Source organism: Stegostoma tigrinum, chromosome 49 (genome assembly GCF_030684315.1).
Source record: "Stegostoma tigrinum isolate sSteTig4 chromosome 49, sSteTig4.hap1, whole genome shotgun sequence".
Lineage (NCBI taxonomy): Eukaryota > Metazoa > Chordata > Chondrichthyes > Orectolobiformes > Stegostomatidae > Stegostoma > Stegostoma tigrinum.
In genome coordinates this window covers 3,678,104-3,696,774 of record NC_081402.1, presented here as the reverse complement: position 1 = coordinate 3,696,774, position 18,671 = coordinate 3,678,104, and the positions used below count along the sequence as shown (strand labels likewise).

At 50.1% G+C, this 18,671-nt stretch overlaps 1 protein-coding gene across 1 annotated transcript in view; it reads left to right on the top strand.

Annotated features, from left to right (window-relative positions):
• Positions 1-18,671, top strand: part of huwe1 (HECT, UBA and WWE domain containing E3 ubiquitin protein ligase 1) — a 221,466-nt gene that overhangs the window by 145,340 nt on the left and 57,455 nt on the right. The window contains 4 exon segments of the mRNA XM_059643207.1: positions 828-903; positions 3,033-3,131; positions 6,277-6,404; positions 7,303-7,468. Coding sequence (XP_059499190.1) covers positions 828-903; positions 3,033-3,131; positions 6,277-6,404; positions 7,303-7,468 — 469 coding nt within the window.

Sequence of the window (18,671 nt, the reverse complement as noted above, 5' to 3'; positions counted from 1 at the left end):
ATGAATAGAAGGCTATACTGTTGCAGTGTAGTGAAGAGAACTGAGATGAGCAATCACAGCCTGTTTCTGGGCTGGAAGTTCAGATTAGCTCTGTGTAGGGTAGGGATCATGGTATGACGCTATCTATCTTGTAACACACCGGAGAAGTTGAAATAGTGCTTTTAAACCAGAATGCAGAGAGCACTGTTAGAAGATCACTAGTTCTCATTTTAAATTCCTCTGGAAAATAGTCAGGGAGATCACCCAAGAAGCACCTTTGCTGTTTCATTCCACCTTCGTAGTACAGAAGGACCATTTATCCCATCATGCCTGGTGTCAGTAACGTGCATAGCCCTGCATGTTCTCCTCCCTTGATAATGATCCATTTCCCCCTTTGATAGCCATACTCTCGGGCAGCACATTCCAGACTCCCCTCTTTTTGTTGCTCTTGCTTGCTTTATCGAACGCCTCAACCTGGTGTCTGGCTGGTTCTCAGTCCTTCCACAAGTGGGATCAGATTTATCCCGCCCTGTCTACTCTGTGCAGAACCGCCTCAATGATTTTGAACGTCTTTTTTGAATCTCCCCTCGCCACTCCTTTCTCCAGCGGGTCTGAAGAGGCAAGAGCCCTGGGTTCCTGGGTTAACCTGCCACCAACGGAGGTACTGTACTGCAAGTCCATATTGAGCCAGAAATGATAGAGGGTGTAAGTCCACTGGGAATTCTCCCCTGTCAGTTCCCCCAAGTCTATGAAATAACCTTGGTACATTTGTCATTAGGGTGTTCAGCATTTTACTGGGCTGTGCAAAAGCCTATTTCTTCCTGAGGTGCCTGTCATTGTGTTTCCAGGTTGAGAACGAACTTGAGGACCTTATCGACGAGTTGCTGGAAAGAGATGTGGAGACTGTGAGCAGCACGATCATCGGTAAGATAGGCTCAGCCCCCAGCCCAAAGCATGCTTGGGCACCCTTTGTTTAGCCCACAGCCCCTCGAGACCCTGGCTGCACTGCATGGGCCTTCCAGTTTCGAGAGCCTCCTGTGTTCCCTTTCACCAGATGATGAAACATGGCCAGCAGGCCCCAGACCCATTGATTGGCCACCTTTTCAAGTCTAGTCACAGAGCCTTAACACACCTTTCCTGAAATAAAAATGTTCAGCGCAATTTTCAGTGCATCTTTAAGGCAACATGCGAGGAGCAAAAGTAATGCACCGAGTGTGTTGCCTTGTGGGAAAGAGTTGTGGTATTCTATTCCTGGTGACAAGCCTGCTGCAGTCCCCTTGTGGATAAATCTGCCCAAAGACTGCATTTGTGGGGTTTTTTATATTTAAAAAAAAAAGTCTTAATCGATCAGCGGGTGAAATTAATAATTCAAATCGAATCAGTGATCATGAGGGTGGGATCGGGGTGCATGGACAAATGGTCAGTGATTGGCAGCCTTGCATTTCCCACTCCTGTATCGTGGAAAGACAGCGGCAGCAAGCCAGTCAAAGTCTGCAGTGAGACAAGATTCACAGGTTATGATAAAGGGCTTCCCTGTCCTGCCCAAAACGTCGAGCTGTCTTCTCTCTTTCGCAGACTGGACCCACCTCGAGTTGCAGCCGTGTTACTTTCCCTTTGAGTTTTGAGCAGGGAACGCAGGTGACATTGTACAGGGTTGGGGGTTGGGGAGGTGGCCCTGAGAAGAAGCTTAAAGTCAGTGGCGGGGTGGAGAAGGGCATAACAGAATCAGAGAGGGTTTGCCCCTTTGCTTGGCTGAAGAGTGGTGGGGTGAAGAAAGAGAAATCATGAAGGCCCTCGGAGAATCCCTGCCCCTCACTTGTTGGAGAGCAGGACTGGGGGAAACCTTGGGGGAGGGGGTGCTGCCCATGTGTCTTGGGAGGTGCGTAGGTCCCGAACTGGAGCTGTGCTTGAGAGAGAATATCAGGGATTCACAAATGGTGTGTTGTGAATATATATGTATATATTTTCTTTACATACTTTCATTTATAAAAAAATGAGTTTGGTTTCTGAAGTCCGAATCCTCCAGTCAGGCCCATAAAGGTGATGCTGGAGCGAAAAAATTGTTTGCTTTGTAGAGTGTTGGAGAGGGGATGTGTGACCCAAAAGTGAATGAGTAGCTGCTTCTGAAAACTGACTTTTTTTTTTGCTGGTGTGTTTTTGCATTTGTGTTCGTGCGTGCGTGCTGTGAGGTAACTTGTTGCTGCTTTGTCTGCCTGTGTTCCTCTTCGGTTGCTGTGCACCTCCCCAAAAAGCCTGTCCTCGTGCCTCTGCCTTGAAATCTCGGCAGCTTGGGACGCGGTTCATTCCGGTTTTGTCACCACTCGCCCATTTTTCCCCTAACCCCATCCCACCTCGTTCCTTGTCTGTTTTCTCCTCTTCCCTCCCCTCAACCCCAAATGTCCTTTCCCCGTGCAGAGAGTGAGAGGTGTCCCCACAGCTCCGTGGGTCGTGTTCAACGTCCTGAGGTCCACGATGAATTTAAATCACTCGACGTGCTGTAGTGGGACGACCTCTGCCCATCATGGCAGCCTGTTAACAGTTTGAACCCCTTCTATTGTTCAGGGGAGGCTTCGAATGGGCAATCGAGAGCAATCAAGTCTCAAAAGGAAAAGACCGGTTCAGGTTCACATCTGCCTTTCCCTAAGAATGGTAATGAGCAACAAGCTCAGGCAGGTGTTGGGAATCAAATTAGTGGGCTGTAGCTAAGAAAATTAGGCTAGCAATATTGGCCACATTGTGAAGGAAATTCTTTTGTTCTGAACAAAAACTTAAGGGTGCCTTCTAAGACTGTACAATGGCACGTGCTCTGCTCAAAGTGTACACACCAACGGACTATCCAGTAACAATGGTCTACTTAACAATCATCCCAGTGAATACCCGCACACCAAAAAAGGCCACAATGATTAAAATTGCTAAATGCAAATAATGTGCATAGGAAAATTCCAAATGTAGAGTACCAAAACTATGGTGTGTTTTGGAAAATGTAGAATGCACTGTCGTGGGCTTGCATTCACTTTTTCTTTGTATTTTATTTCCTTCCTCTGGCGCTACAGCTTGCAGAAGTACTGAGGATGAGTCCCAGGAGGATGTGTTGATGGATGAGGCTCCCTCAAATCTCAGTCAGGCGCCCACCCTGCAGGCTAACCGAGAAGGTACAACAAGAAAATGTCTTTGCTGCTGTGCAGGAGGAGAGCCCTTAAACTACCAAACCCTGCATCGTCATCTGTTCACTAAGAGAGAAAGCATTTTCTTTATCTGAAAAGAAAAGCTTTGTGTTTGCAGCATGAATTATGGGCACTGCACAAAGCTTTGGGACAGTAAAGGACTTGTCTTTGATCATTCCCTTTCCATCCACCTCTCCACTCTCATCGATCTCCTTCCCTCCTTCCCTGTCCCTGATCACTTCCTTTCCTTTCCTCTCCTCTCCCTCCCAGCACTCATCCATCTCTCCGCAGTAGTAGTTGCATTCCTCCACACATCTTCCCCACCCCCACCACCAACACCACCACAGTACCTCCATCTTCCACCTCTCATCTCCCTATATTTGCCGCTTAGTAGTCAGCCACGCAGTGAGAAATGGATCAATAGAGGCCTAGGAGCAGAAATGTGAGCTATTTTGCCTCGATACCAACTCCCACCCCACCCCAACCTTGTTGCTTTCTCATAAATTTAAAATTAAGGTCACCCAGAAACTGGCCAGTGGGAAGGAGAGAGGAAGTTTAGGATGTACCGTTACCCCTCCCCTGTTTGCAGTGGAAGAATAAGGCCCAAAGCTGTGCTGAAATGAAAGAATTAATTCTGAAGCTCTCGCCCTTGGATGGAGCAGAATTCCAAACTTGCCTGAGTGAGCCTACTCAGATTCGTGAGGGCAGCTGTTGGATACAGACATAAATCCTGATGGAATCGGCACTGGCGTTGTGGAACCAGACCCGCTGCAACGTAAAACTGTTGTGTTTGCCTGACCTTAACCAAGCGAGTGGCAAAAGTAAATGGTGGGCGGGTGGCACAAGCTTCCTTGTCAGCTGAGAAATTGTGGAACGGCACCAATCTTTACTGCAGTAATCTGAGTGCTGTTCTTGTGGCAGTTACGTTAATGTAGTAATGGAGGGGAGGAACTGGGGTCATTTGAAAATTTGAAACAGTGAAAATTTTCAGTTCTCTCCCAGCCCGTTCATGTTCTGGTGCAGGCCAGCTGGTGGGTGACTGGCATGAGTGCAGCTCCAGGGCAACAGAGTTTCAGATGAGCTGAAGTCCATGGAATGTCAGTGCTCAGCCAAGGCAGCATTGGACCAGTTATGGTCTGGAGGATTTCAGCAGCAGATGAGCAGAGTTCGCTAATCCGAGGTGTTGCTGCAGATATGGGTCGGCATTCCGTGCAGTGGGACAGTTTTGAGGTCAGCTGTGAGCTCAAGGCCATGCCAAGTAGGACAGTGACATTGCCAGCTGTCAGAGACTGTGGTCGTGGAAGGGCGATGGAGTCCGCTTCTGATTCTGCATGTTGTCTGTAGCTGTCAGTGACTTGCTGTTTGGTTTTGACACTGTGTCTTGCTGTGGGACTCATGTGTCCCTTGACCATAGTGACTGTTTCTACTGGTCCTGAGTCTTGCAGTAGCTACTTTGAATCTGTGGTGTGTTCAACAGCCCAATACTCTGCTCCAAAGAAAACTTCAACCAGAATTAAAGTCTACACTTTGATGTGAGGGCCTTATTTCAATTAACCACACTGAACAAAAACACTCGCACCACACTTTACCCAGCTCCCTGTGATACAACCAGTTAGAGTCAAGTTGACGCTTAACTAAATGTATCCAGCATTGTAGTTTGGCATATAAACTGACATTTTTGCAGCCACCATCACTTCTGCAGAAGGACACCAGACCCAAAGCATTAACTGTTTTCTCCCTCACAGATGCTGCCAGGCCTGCTGAGCCATTCCAGCAACTCCTGCTTTTGTTTCTGATTAACAGCATCTGCAGTTCTTTGTTTTATTGTAGTTTGCCCATTCCATTAGCTCTGAAGTATTCCTTCACACACAATTCAGTCAGACTGTTAACTTTGGCTGCTCCCTTGTCAGTACCTTCCAGAGCTGCTTCACAAGGTCCGAGGGTACAGGGAAATGTGGATACCATCTCATTCCAACCCCTCACCCCTGTTGAGACTCCCTCAGAACACTGACTCAATATCTTCCCATTTCCCCTCAATATTCAAAATACTCCAACTCCCAACTTGAGCTGCTCTGCAGGAACACCTTCACTGTGCACGCTGTGGTTACTCCTCACCGTCTTGTGATGGGCAAGCAGGGATTGTAAGGAATGCCATCCCTGCAGACCACTGCCCAGGAACGAACGTGAAGCTTGCTTTCCATGCCAGCAGCATTAATCTGCACGTGGATGGTTATGCCAGCATTGTTAGGAGACTGACTGACTGTCCTTCATTATTTGAACATGGTGTCCTGCAGGACATGAGGATTTTACTGCTGAGTACAGCACTTGCCCCAAGTTACTGAAAGGATGGAGCTGTGGAAGTGTGCTCAGGTCATGATGCCTTGACAGAATGACTGCACCTCGGAGTGGGAGTTGAGCTGCTACCAACTTTGTTTGTCGGCAAATCACCAGCTATTAAGACAGTGCGGTCCTGACCGTGATATGAGAGGTCAGCTGTGTATGTCCTTTGGCACTGTCCGTTTCCTGCTTCATGTTGTTTCTGCACTGCAGAGTTTAGAATCGATTGCGCATCGGCAATCTGGCCCCACTTCAACATGTGTAGCAGCAGCTGCCCTGGCACAGGTTGGGTTTGTGTTGTGTTCTTGCCGAAGTGAAGAGGGAACTACAGGAGGGCAGTTGTTCTAGGCTACTCCGGAGCAGCACTGCAGGATGGCCGGAACATCAGAGGTGCTGCCTTTCAAACACAATCAATCCGAGGCCATATCCGACTGTTCGGTCAAATGTTGACGATCCCATGGGGCGATTGGAAGAAAAGTTTGGGAGCCTTCCCCTGGGTCCTGGCATCAGGGAATTTGGGAATCCTCCCCTGTTCTGTCCCTTAATCAGAATATCTGATCAGCTGATTACTCACCTTGTTGCTCTTTCAGATCTGCCTATGTGTAAAATTGCGACTGCATGTATGTACGTACGAAACCATAAGCAAAATGTTTTGAGTGATTGATTAAGCACTGCATCGTTTATCTTCAGTCAAGTTGGTTAAATTTTGGTCCTGTCAACTCAACTTGCAGCGAAGCCCGTTGTCATTTTGTAAAAAGACTGATTTGTCAGTTCACCCCTGCTCCCCTTTTCACAGATTCAATGAACATCTTGGACCCTGATGATGAAGAGCACACACAAGAGGAAGACAGCAGTGGAAGCAATGAAGATGACGACGACAGCCAGGATGAGGATGAGGAAGAGGAGGAGGATGAAGATGATCAGGTGAGAGAGCATCTCAAGTCTGAGTTAATCATCTTCACCCCCATCCTAACCAACACCACCCCATCCAGTAAGTACCAGAAGCTGAGCAAGGGCCTATTCCCAGATAATGCTGCTTTCCTCCCACTCAACCCCAAAAGAAACAGTGGGTGGCATTCTTGAATGGACTCTTTCTGACATTCAAAGCCCAAGGTTTTTGGCTTGAGGAGCCTTGTCCTTCAGCTCTTTGTCAGTCAGGTCAAACCAGGATGAAGATAGCCTCTGTTTTTCATAAAACAGCAAATGCAAACGTTCCCCAACTTCTGCATTCGTCCCAAAACCCTGCAAAAAGCCTCCCTTGAGGTGTCATAGTTGAGGTGAATTGTATAGATACATCCTCGTGGCATGGCTCAATATGTACATGAATCAAAAATAAGTGGCTATGTTTATGATCCTGAAATAGAAGAGGCTTACTGTCACTGATGTAGACCAGTCGGGCTGAAAGACCTGTTTCAATAATGTAAGTTTTCTGATTGTTAAGTAAATGAATCTTCCCCCAAAATTCACACCATCCTGATTGGGAACAATGTCGGTCGTTCCTTCAGTGTTGCCAGGGTCAAACTCCCTCCTTGTTGGGCAATGTGCAGAGTGTTCCCACTTCACAAATGGGAATGTTGCAGCTCTACCCAGCTTCTCAAGGGACAGTGAATCCTGTAATGAGATTTTTAAACACAAATTTCATTTCACCTTTCCCTCAAACTGGCATGGTTTGTCTGTGCGGCAGGGACCAGAAGAGGTTGACGTGACTTTAGCCACAATAGAGTGGGTATCTACTCCATGTCCGCATCAGTAACAGTCCGGGGAGTGAAGGAAGGCAGTGGTCTGTTCGTGGACCTGAGTGTTTCACCCATTGTGTACACAGGATGATGAGGAAGGCGAGGAAGAGGAGGGAGATGAGGACGACGAGGATGAGGAGGGTTCAGAAATGGAGCTGGATGAAGACTACCCCGACATCGATGAGTCGCTTGTCCGCTTTGACAGGGAGGACGACCTGATCATCGAGTTTGACAACATGTTCTCCACCGCAGGTAGGAGGCTGTCTTCGGTGGCTCTGCCTGACTCTCGTCAGCTACGAGCGATGGTTAGGGATTTGCTCAAAAGGTCCCAGAACCGCATAATACAACTAAAACAGTGTAAATGCACACAAAGATGCAGGAGCTCCAAAGCAAAAAAAAACTAACTGGAATACATGACGGACAAGGCAATGTCCAGAAATGATTCGGACCCCTCACCTTGTTCAGATGAAGTGTCTAATTTGAGATGTTAATCTTGATTTTCTTCCCTCCAATTTCAGCTGAGATTCATGCTCTAATATTCAATCTCTTCTGACTGCCTGTTTGCTCTGTCTTTTGAAATGTGTGACACCGTCACCACACTCTCAATAGGTGAAATGAACGTGCTGACGTGGAGGGAGGTTCTCGTTTGGTCAGCAGGCAGCCTTCAGTCTGATCCCAAGCTGCTCAGGCCTGGCTCGGTTGCCAAGAGCAAGGGCCATTTGATTATCAAGAGGTGTGGTGGCAGGGGTGGTAAGCATCATGGGGAAGCTGTTCGTGCATACCTTTTTGAGATTGTGGAGTAGACGGCTGGGTGTATGGGAAAGCTGTGCACTTCCAGAGACAGGAATTCTCGGGAAGGTAGCTTCACTTTAAGGAAGACCCTCCTCCCTTTTATTTACTACTTCCTCTCCTATCAAACCAGGAAACAGTTATCACGCTAACCTGCTGGTGTGATCGTGCTGAAACATGAAGACCAGGGTTCAGTTCAGGGTTTGAACTTCATTTAATTCGTTGTGGCACAGTGGCTGAGTGGTCTGCACTGTTGCCTCACAGCGCCAGGGGCCTGGGTTCCATTCCAGCCTTGGGCAACTGTCTTTGTGGCGTTTCCATGCAGTCCCTGTGTATGTTTGGGTTTTCTCCAGGTGCTCCACTTTGCTCCCACAGTCCAAAGACATTCAGGTTAGGTTAGGATTGGCCCATAGTGCCCAGGTTAGCGTGGATTGGCCGTGCTAAATTGCCCCGTAGTGGCCAGGGATGTGCGGGGTTAGGGTGGATTGGCCATGGGAATTGCAGGGTTACAGGGATAGGCTAATGGGGTAGGTCTGGGTGGAATACTCTTTGGAGAGTCAGTGTGGACTCGGTGGGCCAAGTGTCCCACACTGTAGGGATTCTACAGTTCTACTAAGTGAATAGATATGGAAAACGCTGTTTGCCTGGGTATTTGCACCAGCTTTGGGCGTGGGAGCGGATCATGCTGGCAGAGAAGAAAGGGGAGTTTTGTACAGATTTGAAGGTGTGTTTGGGAATCGTGCCTACCACATTTTGAATGCGCTAGGGCTAACACTGGCATCCTGATAATTGCACTCTGCGGCCAAAAGTCGGAACTCAGCCCGCAGTGAAGCTGCTGTTTAACCGGACACCCCGAACATATTCCTGACCCCAAGGCGCCAAGAGGGTGACTCAATCCTGACTGGTGTCTCTATCTCCTCAGAGAATCTTGCTCACAGCTGGGGAAGAATTAGGTTCATCTGCTTAGGTCCAAATTGGAGGTGAGGGTCCAGAATTTTATCCATCTGAGACTGCTGAGAATGGCTGGGTAACTGGCCAGTGTTGCAAAGTCTATCCTTGCCCTTTACAGTTTCGCGGGCTGGGCATCGGGGTGTGTGTGGGGAGGTAGTGGTGGTGGTTGGAGAGCATCTCCTCAACTGACGGTGCTCGATATTTTCAGCATTAGGGTCCGGGGGAGGGAATGTGTTGGGCCAGAAAATCCGATTCAAAACTGTTTGAGCCTGAGCGAGCCGCAGAGGGGTTAGTGACACTGCCACGCCTTAGCACCCACTGTATTTTAGGTTGGCAGTCACGGGTGAAGAGAGTGGATGCTGGTTTCAATGCTCTCAAAGCTGGGGAGGCAGGGAATAGGATTGGTTAGGTTTAGGGATACAAGATCTATCTGGAGAGGAGATGTTGACCGATGAGAGTGCAAGGTTTTATTATTTGTCAATAGTGACGTGGGAGGGGAGTAGGAGGAGGACAACTGATTTGGTTGGGGTACTTTGTTTTATTTTCCTCCCCGGAGTGACAGATGAAGTTTATTTTGGATAAATGTGAGGCATTGTATTTTTGTAAAAACAGAAAAGGACAGGACTACTATAGTTAAAAGCAAGGGACTTGGGTAATGTTGTTAAACAGAGACCTGGGAGTCAAGAGACAATTCTTTCAGAATTGTATCGCACGTCGGCAGGGTGGTTCAGAAGACGTTTAGCCCGTTTGCCTTCGTTTCTCAGATCGTTGAATACAGCAGTTGAGTCGTCATGTTGAAGTTGTCCTGGACGTTGGCGAGGCCGCTTCTGGAGCACTGTGCGCAGTTCTGGTCAACCTGCTAAAGGAGGGAAATCGCTACATTGGAGAGGGATCAGAAAAGATTTCCCAGGATGTTGCTGGGAGTGGAGGGTTTGTGTTATAAGAGGAGATTGGATAGATTGGAACTTCTGTCACTGGAGCATAAAAGGTTGGAGGGGTTGGGGTGAGATGTCATATTTTTACTTTAATTGGGGACATATTTTTAAGGTGGGAGGAGAGGTTTAAAAAGGACATGAGGGGCAACTTTTGTTTTTCTTTAGAAGTGTGTTTAACGTGTGGAATGGATTTCCATACGAAGTGGTAGGGGCAGGTGCAGGTAAGTGAATGGGAAAGGAGGGACATGCGCCAAACGCTGGAAAATGGGACCAGTTTAGTTTTGGATTATGAATGACATGGACTGGTTGGACTGAAGGGTCTGCTTCTACGCTGTATGACTCTGTCCAGGACGATGAGGATGCCCTGGTGGTTTTAATTTAAAGGTCAGGAGGATTCAAGAGCATAGCCACAGAGAAGGTGTTACGGCTTGTCGGAGGGTGGGCAGGGATGCCTAAAACCAGAGACTATCGTCACCTGAGGGCCAAATGAATCAGTGCAGGGAGAATGGTGGAACACACTCAAACTTTGAGGAGTTGTCAAGGGAAATTGTCTGTCTGTGTCTGCGGTGCACGGCTGAGAAGCTGGAGGTAAACACAACAGTGGAATGAATGGATGAAGTATCTGGAATGGAAGGAGGCTTGCGTGGAGCCCAGACATTGGCATTGATGCTTGGCTTTTTATTTTGTGGGGAGATGGGTGGGAGGTGGAAATTGTGACAAGGTGGGGCAACAGTGTTTGTGCAGATCAGTGGCAGTGGAAGTCTGTGCGTGCACACTCTCTCTCTAGTTGCTGATAAGCCTCTAACCAAACCAAACTACCAAAAGCATGCGTCTGTTTTTTTTTCCCCCACTGTCAGCCGATCCCTTCCGTGGAGACAGTCTCTTTGGGAGCTTTGGTGCAGCTGCCAGCCGTACTTTTCACCTCCCTGTAGCAGTGCACGATGAAAATAATGGCAGTGACATCCATGGTAGGAAACTGATTGCAGCTTCTGCTCACACCAGCTCTAGACGTTAACTCTCTGTGGTGACGTGGCGTAGGTCGGCAGAACGTCTGGGTTCTGTGCAGTGTTTCTAAACGATTGGCTGTCCTGGGGGGGGTGGGGTGTTTTTGGTGCGAGGGCAGTCTCTGCCATTTGGCCGTGGCTGGAGCCTCTTTCCCAAACTTGCTCCCGGGCAGACAGTTGGTTAATGGCTAGCTCACGCCACCAAACCCCAACTTCAGTTTCTCACTTATTTCCGCGCCCCCCCCCCCCCCCCCCCCCCCCCCCCCGCCCCATGTTCTCTCATCATTTGGCTTTGCTTTATCGCAGACTAGCAGTGTGCCAGTTCTGCACTGGCTTTTTTGAAAGGCCGTCTAGGTTAGTCCCTTTCCCTGGCTCTGACCCTAATAACCCTGAATGTTTCTCTCCCAGTTCCTCTTTGCAGTCTGCCATCCCAGCCAATAACTCAATTCAAACGCGAACCTCGTTTTCGCATGTCACCTTTGCTCCATTTGCCAAGCATTTGAACTCTGTGGCCTCAGCCACCCGAGACCATTCCTGTTTATTTACTATCTCGACACTCTTCCTTTCGAAGGTATAAGCTTGTAGTGATCCTTCCTGCTGCCCCTCCTATCAAATTTGGCACATCTGGTTTGTTCACATTTGAAACTGGCACTAATTGCAATCCAGCAGCGTACTGATGTTTTGACCATACTTGTTCGGATCTCTGCTACCATGACTGGGCTTTGTAGCTGGCCAGTTTGAGATGGGAAATATTCCAGTCCCTTTGGAAAACTCCGTGTTGGCAAATGTGAGGGATTAGCATCAGTTGAAGCACCTCCCGTTGACAGCACCATTTCTTGTGCAGCCTGAGTTGGTGTAGGTGTTGATCCCTTAACAATATCCCAGGACTTGCTCCAGAGACTGCATTATAAATCTAATGGTCTTTAATGACTGGTTTTCCCCAGGTGAGGGCAGTTGGGTAGGCAAGACAGAGACCAGACTGAAGTTTGTATTCAGCTATGAAATGAGTGTTGTGGAAGGCCACAAAAGCTGCTTAGCACAGTGTATTTCTGAAAAAGGGTCTAGGCCCAAAACGTCAACTTTTGTGCTCCTCTGATGCTACTTGACCTGCTGTGTTCATCCAGCTCCACACCTTGTTATCTCAGATTCTCCAGCATCAGCAGAATCATAGAAATATACAGCGTGGAAATTGACCCTTCGGTCCAACTGTTCCATGCTGACGATATATCCTAAATTAACCTAGTGCTAGTTGCCAGTATTTGGCCGTATCCCCCTCAACCTTCCTATTCATGTACCCATCCAGATTCCTTTTTAAATGTTGTAATTGTACCAGCCTCGTCCCCTTCCTCTGGCAGCTCATTCCATACACTCACCACCCTCTACGTGGAAAAGTAGTCCGTTAGGTCCCTTTTTAAATCCTTTCCCTCACCTTAAATCTGTGCCCTCTAGTTTTGGACTTCCCTATCCTGGAGAAAAGACCTTGGCTATTCCCCCTATCCATGCCCCTCATGATTTTTATAAACCTCTAAAAGGTCACCCCTCAGCCTCCGACGCTTCAGGGAAAATAGCCCCTGCCTATTCAGCGCCTCCCTGTAGCTCAGACCCTCCAACATTCTTGTAAGTATTTATTGGATCCTTTCAACTTTCACAACATCTTTGCTAAAGCAGTGGAACCAGAATTGAATGCAATATTCCAAAAATGAGCCTAACCAATGTCCTGGACAGTCACAGCATGACCACCCGACTCAGTGCACCGAATTCTGTGACTCCTGCTTCCTGTCAGTCAGGCAACACTGACTGACGTTATAAAACAGCAATGTCAGAAACTGCCTGAGGCTTGCCTGAATGTTGCTGTCTGCCCTGTGGAGTAGGTAAGACTGCATTCACTAGACTGGAAAGCTAGTTTGTGTAACACCAGCAGCATGGCTTCAGTTTTCTGCACAAGCCGCCATTACCAAGAAGGGTTCCCCTTCTCCCCGCACCTGAGCTGTGGTCGCGCTCGGTTTAAAATATCTCTTCAATGAGAGACCAGTCCAATTTCTGATTTTAAGATGGGTTTCCTTTGACCACTGTCTCATTCAGTCGACAGCAGGCCATTTCTTTCGCCAGAGCCTCTGCCAGCAGCTGAGGCTTTGATGGAATCTATAGCATGTTGGCCAGTTGTGCAGCTATAATGACGCTGGATGAGTGGCCTGGTGGTGACCTGAATTTCTTTTGAGAGTTACCACCCCTACATCCTGACAAACCGATGTTTTCAAATAGGCAAACCCTCAATGTGTTTTTATTGGAAAAGTTATTTCACAAGATGCAGATGTTTGTTGCCCACCTCTGTCTGCCATTGCAGGTGGCATGCAAGCATCGTGCTGTTTTGGAAGGCAGTTGGCGAAGAGTTGAATTGCTTGCTGCAGGATTCCCAGCCTTGCACTTGCACGGCCTGGTGGGAGGGAGGCTGTTGGTTCAGTTTCTGGTAATATGGAAGATTTCGCTGCCAGGCAGGCCTCGGGGGCACGGAGTGTCACCAATCGCAAGATCAGTCTGGTAGAGTACAGTACTAGAGGGTGCCACTAGTTAGGCTTTGGCCTTTCAAGACAGGTGAGGGGCAGTTCTTGTGAATCTCTGCCTTATACCACCTTTGTTCCACCCAGCAGCCTTGTGGATGGCTGTCTCTGATAGCTGCCGTTCCCTGGGGCGCAGCATGCTAAACAGCTCTGAATACGGAACTGTGACTGTTTCTGCGTGTCTCATCTGTGCAATGACGATTTCTCAAACAAATTGGTTGCACTGTTGTGGGACCATCTCGTAATTAAAGCAGGGGTCAGTCAAGAGCATTGTGAATTAGTGCCAGTTTGATAACAAGCACAAGTTAAACCGATTGAAGTGTTTGGAGAGAGATCTGTCAAAATTAACTTGGTGTGCTTTTGATACTGAAGCCCCCGATTAATTGATTGATTTCTCCCAAACAGCATTTTCTCCACAATATTCTAACGTGGAGAGATGCCAGACTCCTCCCAATACCTTTTAACAGTTTATCAGCTGCCACCTTGTGTGGAACAAGTCCCACTTTGGATCCAGTATGTTGCTCTACTCTTTTTATTCCAATCTTCTCAATAGTTTTATGAAATCAATTGGGCACCGTAGGGGGTGAGGGTATGTATTTTCAACACATTTTTACACTTAGCATCCATTCCAGCCAAACTGAAAAAGAACTTAATTGCTCTCAGCTCTCTTCTGCTCTGCCTCTGATACCTAGGGTTTCACTACATTTCTACCTGCCCTCCGTGTGTTTTATTTCCCGTCCAGCATCTGCCCTACTTGCCCTTGTTTTTGTCATCTTCCACTTATGCAGAACAGAGAAGTCTGTCTGACTGCCGTCAACGTCAGAGAACGGCAGTTTGGTGGGGGTGAGGGGTGGGAAGAGGCCCGATGACCTAAATAACACTCTCCGCATCGGCAGCGTGCCTGGCCGCAGCGCCCGTGATATTCATAAACGTGAGGCTTTTGGAAAAATTGATCCTGTCCCGTGACTGCCCAGCACAATTATGAGATGTTAAGTCTGGGCTCTTGGAGAGTCCAGTTTCTGCCCCCCAACCCCGAACCCCAAACCATGCATAGCTTTACTTTAGAACACTGCGTATCAGAGGTGCGAGTGACGGAAATTTCACTGTCAGGACACATTTACAGGTGAAGGGGTCGCTCTGGCTTTAAAAAGAGAAAGTCTCTGCTGTTAAGGGGCCTTGTCCAAGCTTCTTCAAATAAAAATGAGAAAATCCCAAGGTGCATCCATCATGGTTCAGAGGGACTGCAGCTAAGTGGAAGTTTTTAAAAACGCATCAGCATTCCAGCCACCCAGGAGGCTCTGGGCGGATGTTTTGTTTGGCTTTTGGAGCCTTGTACGAGCATTAGTCCAAGCCTCTGCTGCAACTGATTTCAGCCACAGATCTCAGTGGGCCTCCTCACTCTTCAAGGACAAGCAAGACCCTGAGCCCAGTGAAATGAGGCAGAGGGGGGCTCGGAGTGCAGGAATGCCTGCAGTTTATCGTGTGCAGTTGGACAAGACCCCTTGGGCTTGGAACATTCACTCTCGCTAAGTGTTGATGCGTGTTTAAAAGCATGGCCTGGCCTTTTGACTCTGGGCTGGTCTAAATTCTCTTGGACATGGTGACGTTGTGGAGCATTCGAGGGAGAGCTTCTTAGACTTGCATCAGCCTTACAAAGTGTTTCACAGGACTGAGCACTCGTCTCCCTGCCCATTGGTTTCAGAGCCTGCTGCCTTGGCAAATATCTGTCCCCTTGGCTCCCCTCATTTTATGTTCTGGCCTTTATATTTTGACTTTTGCTTCCAAACTCCTCCCCGGCCAATTTTTATTTCTTTGACTTCTGTGAGCCATGCGGGCGCTGAGGATGCCCGGGGCAGAGCCTTGGCTGAGTTTGGGTGTGAAAGACAGAGGTGCCGGAGCAGATTGCACCCTGAGTTTGTGCCTCATTGAGAGGAAACACAACAGGTGGAGGAGGCAGATGTCTGGAGATGTTCCCCAAAGGGACCGCGGGGGTCTGTATCCAATCCTGCGTGAGATGTATGTCCCAGTCACAACACAGTGTGAAGCCATGGCTGGCAGCTCCATTTCCAGGAGAGCAGTCAGGGCAAACGTTAACATGGTGAGGTCAGTCAGAAAGTTATCCATTCACCTCTTGCACAATGGTTTAAATCCCACGCTCCTGGATTGACAAAGTGCTTCTGTCTGATTGGGTATACGACTCAGCTTTGGCAGAACAAACTTAACCAAATCCCTCACGGATGGTTGGTAGTAAGTTGTCAATCTCTCTCTCACTCGCTGTCTCTCTCTCTCTCTGTCACACTGTCTCTCTCTCTCTCTCTCTCTCTCTCTGTCTCGCTGTCTCTCTCTCTGTCTCGCTGTCTCTCTCTCTGTCTCGCTGTCTCTCTCTCTCTGTCTCGCTGTCTCTCTCTCTCTGTCTCGCTGTCTCTCTCTCTGTCTCGCTGTCTCTCTCTCTGTCTCGCTGTCTCTCTCTCTGTCTCGCTGTCTCTCTCTCTGTCTCGCTGTCTCTCTCTCTGTCTCGCTGTCTCTCTCTCTGTCTCGCTGTCTCTCTCTCTGTCTCGCTGTCTCTCTCTCTGTCTCGCTGTCTCTCTCTCTGTCTCGCTGTCTCTCTCTCTGTCTCGCTGTCTCTCTCTCTGTCTCGCTGTCTCTCTCTCTGTCTCGCTGTCTCTCTCTCTGTCTCGCTGTCTCTCTCTCTGTCTCGCTGTCTCTCTCTCTGTCTCGCTGTCTCTCTCTCTGTCTCGCTGTCTCTCTCTCTGTCTCGCTGTCTCTCTCTCTGTCTCGCTGTCTCTCTCTCTGTCTCGCTGTCTCTCTCTCTCTCTCGCTGTCTCTCTCTCTCTCGCTGTCTCTCTCTCTCTCTCTCGCTGTCTCTCTCTCTCTCTCGCTGTCTCTCTCTCTCGCTGTCTCTCTCTCTCTCTCGCTGTCTCTCTCTCTCGCTGTCTCTCTCTCTCTCTCGCTGTCTCTCTCTCTCTCTCGCTGTCTCTCTCTCTCGCTGTCTCTCTCTCTCTCTCTCGCTGTCTGTCTCTCTCTCTCGCTGTCTGTCTCTCTCTCTCGCTGTCTGTCTCTCTCTCTCGCTGTCTGTCTCTCTCTCTCGCTGTCTGTCTCTCTCTCTCGCTGTCTGTCTCTCGCTCTCGCTGTCTGTCTCTCTCTCTCGCTGTCTGTCTCTCTCTCTCGCTGTCTGTCTCTCTCTCTCGCTGTCTGTCTCTCTCTCTCGCTGTCTGTCTCTCTCTCTCGCTGTCTGTCTCTCTCTCTCGCTGTCTGTCTCTCTCTCTCGCTGTCTGTCTCTCTCTCCTGTCTGTCTCTCTCTCTCGCTGTCTGTCTCTCTCTCTCGCTGTCTGTCTCTCTCTCGCTGTCTGTCTCTCTCTCGCTGTCTGTCTCTCTCTCGCTGTCTGTCTCTCGCTCTCGCTGTCTCTCGCGCTCTCGCTGTCTCTCGCGCTCTCGCTGTCTCTCGCGCTCTCGCTGTCTCTCTCGCTCTCGCTGTCCTCTCTCGCTCTCGCTGTCTCTCTCGCTCTCGCTGTCTCTCTCGCTCTCGCTGTCTCTCTCGCTCTCGCTGTCTCTCTCGCTCTCGCTGTCTCTCTCGCTCTCGCTGTCTCTCTCGCTCTCGCTGTCTCTCTCGCTCTCGCTGTCTCTCTCGCTCTCGCTGTCTCTCTCGCTCTTCGCTGTCTCTCTCGCTCGCTGTCTCTCTCGCTCTCGCTGTCTCTCTCGCTCTCGCTCTCTCTCTCGCTCTCTCTCTCGCTCTCGCTCTCGCTCTCGCTGTCTCTCTCGCTCTCGCTCTCTCTCGCTCTCGCTGTCTCTCTCGCTCTCGCTGTCTCTCTCGCTCTCGCTGCTCTCTCTCGCTCTCGCTGTCTCTCTCGCTCTCGCTGTCTCTCTCGCTCTCGCTGTCTCTCTCGCTCTCGCTGTCTCTCTCGCTCTCGCTGTCTCTCTCGCTCTCGCTGTCTCTCTCGCTCTCGCTGTCTCTCTCGCTCTCGCTGTCTCTCTCGCTCTCGCTGTCTCTCTCGCTCTCGCTGTCTCTCTCGCTCTCGCTGTCTCTCTCGCTCTCCGCTGTCTCTCTCGCTCTCGCTGTCTCTCTCGCTCTCGCTGTCTCTCTCGCTCTCGCTGTCTCTCTCGCTCCTCGCTGTCTCTCTCGCTCTCGCTGTCTCTCTCGCTCTCGCTGTCGCTCTCGCTCTCGCTGTCTCTCTCGCTCTCGCTGTCTCTCTCGCTCTCGCTGTCTCTCTCGCTCTCGCTGTCTCTCTCGCTCTCGCTGTCTCTCTCGCTCTCGCTGTCTCTCTCGCTCTCGCTGTCTCTCTCGCTCTCGCTGTCTCTCTCGCTCTCGCTGTCTCTCTCGCTCTCGCTGTCTCTCTCGCTCTCGCTGTCTCTCTCGCTCTCGCTGTCTCGCTCTCGCTGTCTCTCTCGCTCTCGCTGTCTCTCTCGCTCTCGCTGTCTCTCTCGCTCTCGCTGTCTCTCTCGCTCTCGCTGTCTCTCTCGCTCTCGCTGTCGCTCTCGCTCTCGCTGTCGCTCTCGCTCTCGCTGTCGCTGTCGCTCTCGCTCTCGCTGTCTCTCTCGCTGTCGCTCTCGCTCTCGCTGTCGCTCTCGCTGTCGCTCTCGCTGTCGCTCTCGCTGTCGCTCTCGCTCTCGCTCTCGCTCTCGCTGTCGCTCTCGCTCTCGCTCTCGCTGTCGCTCTCGCTCTCGCTCTCGCTCTCGCTGTCGCTCTCGCTCTCGCTCTCGCTCTCGCTGTCTCTCTCGCTCTCGCTGTCTCTCTCGCTCTCGCTGTCTCTCTCGCTCTCGCTGTCTCTCTCGCTCTCGCTGTCTCTCTCGCTCTCGCTGTCTCTCTCGCTCTCGCTGTCTCTCTCGCTCTCGCTGTCTCTCTCGCTCTCGCTGTCTCTCTCGCTCTCGCTGTCTCTCTCGCTCTCGCTGTCTCTCTCGCTCTCGCTGTCTCTCTCGCTCTCGCTGTCTCTCTCGCTCTCGCTGTCTCTCTCGCTCTCGGCTGTCTCGCTCAGCTCCTCGGCTGTCTCGCTCGCTCTCGCTGTCTCGCTCGCTCTCGCTGTCTCGCTCGCTCTCGCTGTCTCGCTCGCTCTCGCTGTCTCGCTCGCTCTCGCTGTCTCGCTCGCTCTCGCTGTCTCGCTCGCTCTCGCTGTCTCGCTCGCTCTCGCTGTCTCGCTCGCTCTCGCTGTCTCGCTCGCTCTCGCTGTCTCGCTCGCTCTCGCTGTCTCGCTCGCTCTCGCTGTCTCGCTCGCTCTCTCGCTGT